The 10,102-nt window shown below is 42.2% G+C and overlaps 2 protein-coding genes across 6 annotated transcripts; one reads left to right on the top strand and one right to left on the bottom strand.

Moving 5' to 3' along the window:
- Positions 1 to 1,260: 1,260 nt before the first annotated feature.
- LOC115747232 (chaperone protein dnaJ 20, chloroplastic-like) lies at positions 1,261 to 1,836 on the top strand. Its single transcript, XM_030683291.1, has one exon. The coding sequence runs from the start codon at positions 1,261 to 1,263 to the stop codon at positions 1,834 to 1,836; it is 576 nt and encodes a 191-aa protein (XP_030539151.1).
- Positions 1,837 to 3,335: 1,499 nt separating this feature from the next.
- LOC115747390 (sulfate transporter 1.3-like) lies at positions 3,336 to 9,193 on the bottom strand. Of its 5 annotated transcripts, none has more exons than XM_048272990.1 (16): positions 8,962 to 9,193; positions 8,633 to 8,814; positions 6,979 to 7,334; positions 6,838 to 6,886; positions 6,535 to 6,742; positions 6,213 to 6,387; positions 6,051 to 6,116; positions 5,849 to 5,962; positions 5,623 to 5,739; positions 5,414 to 5,540; positions 5,042 to 5,328; positions 4,767 to 4,957; positions 4,480 to 4,565; positions 4,306 to 4,382; positions 3,668 to 3,934; positions 3,336 to 3,572 (listed from the first exon to the last, which is right to left on the bottom strand). In XM_048272990.1, exons 3-15 carry the CDS (start codon positions 7,309 to 7,311, stop codon positions 3,794 to 3,796), a joined length of 1,971 nt encoding a protein of 656 aa, XP_048128947.1. In that variant the 5' UTR covers positions 7,312 to 7,334; positions 8,633 to 8,814; positions 8,962 to 9,193; the 3' UTR covers positions 3,336 to 3,572; positions 3,668 to 3,793. The 5 variants fall into 5 exon arrangements, with proteins under 5 accessions (XP_048128947.1, XP_048128948.1, XP_030539399.2 ...); XM_048272991.1 differs by having other exon boundaries at positions 8,632 to 8,725; XM_030683539.2 differs by lacking the exon at positions 8,633 to 8,814.
- Positions 9,194 to 10,102: the final 909 nt, after the last annotated feature.

Below are 10,102 nucleotides of genomic sequence, written 5' to 3'. Positions count from 1 at the left end.
ATTACGGATTGACCTTTCTTTTTCCATGTTATCTGGGTAGTCGTCGTTTTAAATCGAACGATTCTCTTTGTTTCCTTCTTGAATAATCGGGGCCAAATAACGGATAACGAAAGAAGAAATGGTCAAGCTATTGGAAAAATCATCGGTTTTAAAAACCAAGGCCACAGGGTGGATTTGAAATTAAATCGAGAGATGCTTTGGACTCGAAGAAAGCGAGAGGGAAATCCCATCCTCGGTCTCGCTAAATCACAGGTCGGTTTTTCGCAGCTTAATAATCCACGACACGGCCAAAATTCACATATGGGTACCCGAACTCTTTTTTTTGTCACCCACTCGCCCGATCTCTCTCTCTCTCTCAAATCGTACATAAAAGCCAAAATAATTCAAAAAGTGATGCGCCCAACATATCACAATTAAAAAGGTTTTCTTTTTTTCCTTCTTTTCCTTTTCCTTTTTTTTTTTCCAACTCTTGGCCGACGAGGTCACCGGCCGTAGGCTGGTCCGGGTGAGGCCACAAGCGAGGGGCCCGACGCCTTCTCCCGGACCAGGAGAGGGTTGCCGGTCCTTAATCGTGGCCGGCAACCTTGCCGGCTACGAGTTTAAAAGAAAAAGAGGAAAAGCAAAAAAAAAATATATATATATATATATATATTAAATTCACAAAATTTAAAAATAAAAAAAAGGTTACTAAAATTATCCACGTCGGCGTCGGACGTGCCATGTCGGACCAATGACACAGACCAGACCGCCACATTAGCGTTTTCGTATCTAAATTAATCGCAAATCATAAAAAGCTTTAGGATCGAATTCGCTAAATTGACACGCTTAGGATTGACTAAATTGACACAAATAAAATATGTCTAAAACCTTTGCGTAATTTCCTCTCGAGTCGAGGTCATCATCAATCTACTAATGAACTCGCCACGGAGTACTTAATCCCTTCCCTTGGTCAGTCCACCGATGATGGCTGGTATTTAACTACAGTTGTTGCCCAAATCGATATTTTACTACGAGAACGCGTTTGACGTCGAACTCAACGTGGTCTTCGGAAGCCACCTGCCTTGAACTTTCATGGTTGGTACCTACTACTTTGTAGATGATGATACGAATTGACAACATCGACCGACTCACACGTTCACGGACCCCTATAAATATAATCCCAACTCATTCGGCTTCTGCTCAGCAAGAGCTAGCAAACCAAGCTATATCAAGTCTCTTGCCGTTCTGTTCTTCACACACAACTCGGTTCCAAGATCATTCATGGCCATCTCTCTCGCTTCAACCCTAAAAGCCTCCCAGCTTTCTCTCTCTCAGTCTCCCTCGCTCTCCACAGCACCGAGGCCACGACCCAGGATCACCATCTCATGCCAATCATCATCATCATCATCGCCGGCGACCAGGACGGCACGTGAAAATGGCTCCAACTACTACGAGCTGCTTTCACTGAACCCTAACGACACGAGCCCTGGCGACATCAAGAAAGCGTACAGATCGCTGGCGCTCCGTTATCACCCGGACGCGTGTCGCGACCCGTCGATGAAAGAAGAGTCGACGAGGATGTTCCTCTGGCTTCACGAGGCCTACGAGACGCTGTCCGACCCCGAGTCGCGCCTAGTTTATAACTACGAACTGGGCCTGAGCTCGACCGTGTCTTGGGGATCACCATGCAGCGTCGTCGACGGTAATGGAATATTTACGTGCGATGGTCGGGAAATGGTGAGGGGTAGGTGGCAAGATCAGATCGTCGAGCTGAAGAGGAGGTCAAACAATCGGATGGCTCAGAAGAACGGGTCGTGGGCCGCGCGACAACGCTGTCAGAACCTCCGGAGAGATTAAGAAACCTGTTCAACCAAAATGAAGGATTAAAAATATTTAGAAAAAAAAAAAAGGAAAGAGAAGGATGAGAAAGCATACAATTTGCTTTCGTGATTCGGGTTAAATTAACTTAATTTATTTATCAAATGGCAATTTTTTGTTAATAGTTTTGTTTGTGGGTTAGTTGGTTCCTTAAATCCAGCTGTACATATGATGAACTTCTATAATCTTTCCTTTTCTGTTTTGATAGTCGAATGTGCCCTGAGTTGTCTAGTGGGTACTATGAGCTCATACGAGGAGGTGGTCCAATGTCGCGATTAGATTTTAATTTACTAGCTTAACATTGTATTACTTAGGCTAGTTTAGATCTTCACAACCATGAAAAGCATTCCGTAAATGGCAGAATTCTTAAAAAAACATACGAATTTTCCTTCGCCCCGGTAAATTTCACCAGTTTTACAAAATTGCCAACATTTCTTGATGGTGTGCAAATATGGAATTTTTGTTCAAACTTAGCTACCGTTTATTTTCGTAACTTACTAACGGTTCGATTTTACTAAGCACTATATCAAATTATTAACCCAAATTAACGTGATTTATCAATTACCATCGGATTGAATTACCAACTAATTTTTGGTTATTACCTTTCCATCGAGTGACTTACCGATATCCTTTCTTATCTACAAAATTTATCTATTGTGTTATCAAAATTTTATGTCATTTGTTGACAATTCTTTACATTTACTAACTCTTTTAAAAACTTACCAACCTTTAGCATAACCCGCCATTTTTTTTTTTAGATTAAACTTTCACGTAATAATAGGTTAACAACTCTCATTTGAGTTAGTTATCGACGTTTATTTTATGATGTGATTTACTAATTTTTCTCTCGGTAAATTTTTCCATTACACTTTGCATTTGTTCTAACCTACACGAAGAAGTTTGAACTAGCAACTTAGAGCAAAAGGAATTAAAAGGTTGGTCATCAAACTTTGACCTTTCAAAATCTTGATCTTGCATCCGCTCTACTCAAACTAAGGCAGTGAACCATAGGATTTAACATCCTCTCAAAGCACACTACAAGCTACATGGCACATATATTTCCGTGATTTTCCTTCATTTTCTTAGCCGAAAACTAGTTATATTTCTCCAAGAGCAAAGCCAGCAATGAAATTGACCGCATGAAATGATTTCTCAAAGTACGTGGTAGCGAAGTAAGAAGGTCCGCATTGCCCGTAACCAGGAGAAAGTTGACGATCATTGGTGATTTTCCCAGCGAAAGTTTAAAAGTGCAGACGTGGGAGAGTCTGGATTTTCTAACAAAATGTCTAAGACACTGCAATCTAATTTTGTTTTCCTAGGGGGATCGAAATGCATATCCTTCTCTTCGTCGTTGTCTATGGCAACGTTATGTTTGTATGAACGAATCTTCCCATCGTTTGAATTGATAATTGCAGACATGTTGACATGCTTGAATGAATAATGTATAAGCAAAGGGATTGGGATAAAAGAGAAAAACAACTGAGAAGCACACGTTCCATTTATTTGGCCCATTTCGTTTAGGAGTCAAGAAGAAGAACACAAGCATGCCAGAACAAAGTAGAGACAAAATGTACAGACAATGTAATAGCCCCACAGAGAGAAAAGCTTATGTTATCACTCACCATTCAGACTCATTTCATGTCCTGCCACCACAAAATGTTCACAACTGGCTCTGATTTCTTTATTGACTCATAAACACAGACTTCGATCGCGACCTTCTATTGGAATATATAAATATTAAATCATGCATTCTTCTATTAGATTAAGCTTTTAAAAGAAGGCGTGGTTTAATATTTATATATTCCAATACCTTCAGTCAGCGTTGTGGGTCTATACACACCATTTCAAGATCAAGAGAAGTCTTAGTTAGAGCCCGATCTGTTTGATCGTCAAGTAAGACAATTATGGAAGTTATGGAGCGTACAAAATGGGACGATTAGGCTTGTTCGACCTTGGGAGCACAGGTCACAACAGCGTCTGATACGGTGAGGAAGATGTTATCCTCCCCAATCAAGTCGGTGAACTTGGACGCGTGAAGCTTGTCGATCACCGCGGGCCCTGGATTTGCAAGAAGAAGCTGCAGAAGAATACGGGAAAAGTAATCATGTAAAATGTAAGATGGTCGTTTGTCCAAGTGGAATGCAATCAAGAGATGAGCTAAAGCCTGTCTGCTTATAGGGCCTGTCCTGCCAAACACATATCATGCTTGAGCATGAGTGAAGATAAACTGCTTGACACTGAGAATGATAAGAACCAGTTGAGAGATAAAGACATATAGATAAATATACCTGTACTGAGGCAATTAGTTGCTCAAAGATCTTAGTTATTTTTTGTGAAATCTCAACTGGAGGAGCATTACTTGGCAAAACAAGTGAGTTTATGGTAGGTGAGACATCATCAGCAATGTCATAAAAATGGCATGAAGCAATTCGTTTTATCGTAACTTACCTGAATATCCCTCTTCTGGAGGCTTTTATGCAACTCTTCAAGGGCATGTATGCCACTAGTATCGATGTCTGTAACGGCTGCAGGTACAGATGATCATGTCAAAATACTTGTAAGGGCATTGATCATGGGAAAAATAAAAAAAGAGCAAAGCTGGTCATGCAAGAAACAGCTTACGAGACATTTCCACGATCAAGTACTGGATTCTTGGTTGATGATTCTCCTTCATATATTCCTCTTCATCGCCAAGCCATCTCAATATCCTGAAAAATTCAAGTCATATCAATGTAAATAGCTGCTCTAAGGCACCGGAGCAGAATTCTCTTGTCCCTATTCATGGTTAGTCTTAATTTATGCATGTTATGTCATGGAAATCATGAAGTTCTCAGCAAAGATGGCCCAGAATAAATTAGAAAGGACAACCGGGGGTCAACTTGCCCTCCGCTCTCGCTCCTATCTAGTACCTTTCACGGATATAGTTTGAATTCGAAAAATAGATGGCTGAATCAACTCTGACAATCAGAACTCCTGGAACCTTTGTTGCTTCTGGGTATTGCAAGATATTCCTGTACACAGTCGTCCTCGGTAGCTTACCAAGAATGGCTGTCCGAGGTCTTGTTACTTGTAAGAGAATTTTGGCAAATGAAATTGAAACCTGCCAAAGGAAAACTCTGCTTCAGCAATCCACACAGAGAATGAAAATCATCTGAAGACTATCCAAGGTTCCTGACAATCTTACCGCAATTAAGAGGCCTATCTCAACAGAGACGAAAACCACGCCAAAGAAGGCTCCCATGCAAGCAACAAAATCGAACTTGTCAATTTTCCAAATCAGTATTACTGCTTCAATGTCAATTAGGCCAACCACCGCGGATATAATGATAGATGCGAGGATTGCATTTGGAGTATATTCGAATAATGGAGTGATGATTTCCAGGGTTAACAACACCACACAGGACATGACAATGTTAGAGACTGCCGTATGGCAACCAGCCATGTAATTAACAGCAGAACGAGAGAAAGATCCTGCACGAAGTGCAAATGATCCGGTGAATATCATTGAAAAAAATTCTAGTTCACGATGTAGCGTTTAATATTTGTCCTTTCATACCCGTAGCAACATAACAGGATGTCATCGAACCAACCACATTCATCGCTCCTAGTGCTATCATTTCCTTATTTCCATCTATCTGATAGTCCTTCATGGTAGCAAATGTCCGTCCAATCGCAATGGCTTCCTAGAAACGTCATTTGAGTTAGGAAAGGGAATCACATGTAACAACTCCAATACTCAGCTGAAAGTGTGGAGAAGTTTCTGACCGTCAAAGCAATCATGGCTGCAACTACACCAATCTTAAAGCCCTTGGCAAGATAAGTGCCAGTGAAAAAGATTTCCTTAACAGAAGATGGATTCACACCCTTTTTAAATTTACCCACCTTCAGACAAAATTGTATTGGCAGGGTTAATATAACTGCTACGGTCAACGGAACGAGTTAATATGAAATGCAAATGAAATAGAGCAAAACCACAGAGAAGTGTTCTTACAATTGCAACATGATGCTTCTCAGCGTGGGTAATACGCACAAAAAAAGTGGATAGGATAACGGAGATAAGAGGGGCAATTGCAGGCACCCAAAATAGTTTCCTGTTCTTTTTGCCCTGATGTAATATAACGTGAAATAGAGATAAATGGCAAGGAAGAGATCCAGTCAGGATTTAATAACGAAGAACAATACAGACTTCTTACTATGTATTTCGCAAGCAGAAGGAAGGCCAAGAATGTCACTCCGATCACTATTGTCTGCCAATTCCACTGAGAAAGCAGTAGTACGATAGAGCAAGTTTAATACTTATGCTGCCGGTTATTCTATTTAGTAGATAAAACAAGTAGTTGAATTTCTTGACATACCCCATGATCGACCACACTCCAAACTGAACGCATTACAGAAACTATGTCGGTCTTCTTTGTGAATTTTTTTATGCCCAGCAGACCCTTGAGCTGTTGAAGAGCAATGGTGATGGCAGCACCGGCCATAAAGCCAACAACAGCAGCATGAGATAGGAAATCGATCAAGAAACCCAGTCTAGAAATGCAAATAGTGTTATCCATTAGTAAGACAAAAGTTAAAAATATCACATGACTCACCAGACTCGCCATAAACAGCCTCATCCAAAACAAAAAGAAAAAGGAATGCAATGCACACCAAATAATCCCGACCGGGGTGATATACCTGAAGAACCCAAGCATGACTTGGGTGATGCCAGCAAAGAATGTAGCCGTGAATGCCAGGCGTATGTAATCATGGGGATATTTATCAGGATCAATCTCGTCCTTAAGAAGAGTCCCAAGCAAGAGAGAGACAACAGCTACTGGCCCTATGGCGATATCCCTCGAGCTACCCATGAAGGCGTATATAAGAGGGGGAACAAAGCTGCTATCTGTAGTGCAACGGAGGACATATCACTTATCTAGTGAGAATGACTAAGCTGACAAGTACACTAGGTTAACAAAAAGAGAAGAAGACAAAACTTACATAGTCCATATTGTGGAGCCAAATTTGCAAGGTTTGAATAACCAATATCCTAGTTCACAAAGATAAAGAATCCATAAGAAGTGGAGCTAGAGTGCAAAGAGCAAATCTATCTAGCTCTTAAAAGTTTCCGATCACTATTACCTGTGGAATGCAAAGGCTTGCTATGGTAAGTCCAGCAATCAGATCGCCCTTAAACTTAGTCAGGTTGTAGTGCCTTCCCCATTCAAGAATGGGAAAAACACTCTGGATGCCGATAATGAACTTCCTTGACCGCGGTTGATCTTTAAATTGACGAAGCGGGTCATCTGCAAAGAAAGTCTCCTTCACTGTGGCTGTGAATTCCTGTAGAAGGTTCTGCTTTGGAGGGACACCCACTTTGTGGATATACGGTGCCTCTGAATGTTCTGGCAACGAAGCTGTGTTTGTTATGCCGGTTTCTTGTGCCCCAAGGTCGCTGCCGACCCGATGACTCATCGTGACAAGGGATCAGAGACAAGCTGTATGGCAAACAAACAAGCGCACATATTAACGATGGTGAATATCAATGATTGGCTTATTTCAGCCCTGCACTGGTTAAGAGCTTAAGAATCCAATTTTCCTATTTCAAATGGGTCATCAAATTCTCTGTTTCTGTTTTTAAGGTAGAACCTAATCATATTCGGGCATAGATGTTGATGGAATCAAGTCAAAAGCGGGCAATCAGCTTAAGATGAGTGCTAAGGAAATGAAGATACTCACGAGATGAAACAACTGCAAGAGGAACAAGCACATGTATCAGAGAAGGTTTGTAAACTGTGCTAAGTACTTTATATTAGTTACGGGATAGTCCAAAGTCAAATGTTTAAGATGACAGCAGTCCCCAGCCTTCCACAGTGAGAATGTATACCCATCTCTATTCGATTTTAATCCATTGATAGAAGGAATACTGCTGAGGTAACTACCGTGGTCATAACTCATGAAAAGAAAATGTGCAATCGAAAGCAACCCACAAATGGAGTTGTAGCTGTTATGTTGGCTTTATCTGGGACAAGGGTCCTAGAAGCATTGCATCTCCAAGTTCATTGAAAAGAAAGATTAAAATTTCCCTCCGAATTGTTAGCCATTATGGTTATCAGAGATATAACACACTTCATTTGACACCATTTTAACGTACAAATAGTCCTTGGTACTACATTCCACAAAAGAAAGGACGAGTATAACCATTGAATGTATACTGCTCGTGTCGTTCAATACGGAAGCTAAACGAAGGGAGCAAGGCCTAATTAAGTTCGATGTTCTTAAATTGAAAATTTGAGGGAACCGAATTGTCTTCACCTCGCTTTCCCCTTTACAAAGGAATCAATGGCAGGGAAACAGCAACACGACTTTCATGAACCACGAATTGAATCCATGAACAAAGAATAACTTTTACCACCTTAACAACGTCAGAAAACAAGAAGCACCAACAAGTGCTGACCACTGTGAAAAAAGTAGTCTTGATCAACCAAAACAAAACTTTAAAATTTGAGAACCACCAAAAGGGGCACAAAAAAAGAAAGTTGGAACATCGACTTTTTGACCGGTCTTTTCACTTTGATACTAAAATACCCTTAGAACCTCCATAGCGGTTCATCAGACGATCAAAAGAGTATCATCACCCATTTGAAAAAAGGAAATGACTTTACGTCCCCATCAACTGAAGAAAAAGAGGGATTACCAGCACAATAATTTTGATCAAAAGTCAGCCGAGAGTGACCCACAGCCTCAACCACAAGCAACGAAATGAGGAAGGAACGACGAAAGTCAGAACCTGACCCTTTCTTGCGCCACGGGTGAGGCGAGACCTGCTTCCTCTCTGACCTCTGAATACAGTGAGCTCTTTATTTTATATCCAGAACTGATGCAGAGCCTGACATCAAGAAACAGAGTAGATGACTGAGAATCGATCCAGGTTCATTGAATCTTACAACGTTGAATTGTTATAGAAGGAAGGGAACTCTAAATTAAGATCTTCTCTAGCTAATACCATACAATAAAAAGGATGGCTGCCCCCATAATGAAACCAAAAGTCAGCTCTTTCTGTTTTCAGACAGAGACCCATGAGCGCAAAGAACAAGAATGAGCGCCAAGGGGCAGGATGTGTACCTCTGTGGTGGTGACGATGCACGAATATCTTAACAATAAACATTAGAGAAGATTGTTCGACCCCGATCAGTATCGCCCGCGTTCGTCCAGTTTTGTCAACCCCACAAGGAATTCTGGTTTTGCTCTCTGTGCAAGAGAAAATGAATATGCGCTGATATGTGGGATGCGTTCAGAATGGAAGGACTCAGTCAAGGGATGCGCGTGAACGATTTGCTTGGACGATAACATCTATACGTCGACGACAACGTCGACGTCTTCGATGAGCACTTGCATGCAGATGGGAGAAGAGAATAGTCAAAAGACCACTCGAGAAAATATTAGGTACAGACCAAGTGCCACCTCATTTTTACAGACGCCACTCATTATGCGACACGTGTCCATCAGGGGGGCCCACCTGTCAGAATTTTTCCCTCCCCTTCGTTGCCCACTCTCTTCTCTCTTGTCTGTGTCTTTTCTTTCTTTTCTTCTGCAAAGCCATGGGCGGTGTTCTCTCTTCTCTCACCGTTTTTTATTTTTATTTTTCTCCGTTACCCCGCTCTCTCTCTCCATCTCCCTCCGGCCCTCTCCCTCAACTGCGCGGGGCGCCGACAACGTCTTTCGCGGTAGCCTGCTTCCGTCGCTGCTCCACCGAGGGCCCCTCCGCCTGCCTCGTCCTCCTGGACTCCTTCCTCTTCGCTGCCTTGCCTGTCGTCCGGGTTCTCACGGGCCTTGGCAACTTCCTCTACGCCTAAGTCGCGGCGCCAATCCTAGTCTCGACGTCGTGCCGTCGTCATGCAGCGCGTTGATAATCGCGGGCACAGAACTACGAAACAAAATCGTGTAGTGGGAATAGGATAGGAGATCGAGACATCGGGCGAATGTAAGGACAGGAGGAAACGAAAACCTAACCGGACGGAGACCACAGTCGGATTGCTGGAGATGGACAGGTCGTCGGAGATTGGGGAGAGAGGGTCGTCCATGGCCGGCGAAAAGAAGATAAGAAAACAGAGAGAAGAGAGAGGGGACAAGTGGGCCCCCTGATGGACATAATGAATGGGCGAATGTCAAAATGAGGTGGCCCCCGGTGTATACCTAGAGTCAAGACATGGCGAAGAGAATCATGGCATGGCATGGCATGAACTGAGAGACTGCTGGGCTCGTG

This window comes from Rhodamnia argentea, chromosome 11 (assembly GCF_020921035.1).
Source record: "Rhodamnia argentea isolate NSW1041297 chromosome 11, ASM2092103v1, whole genome shotgun sequence".
Lineage (NCBI taxonomy): Eukaryota > Viridiplantae > Streptophyta > Magnoliopsida > Myrtales > Myrtaceae > Rhodamnia > Rhodamnia argentea.
This window is presented reverse-complemented; position numbering and strand designations above follow the sequence as displayed.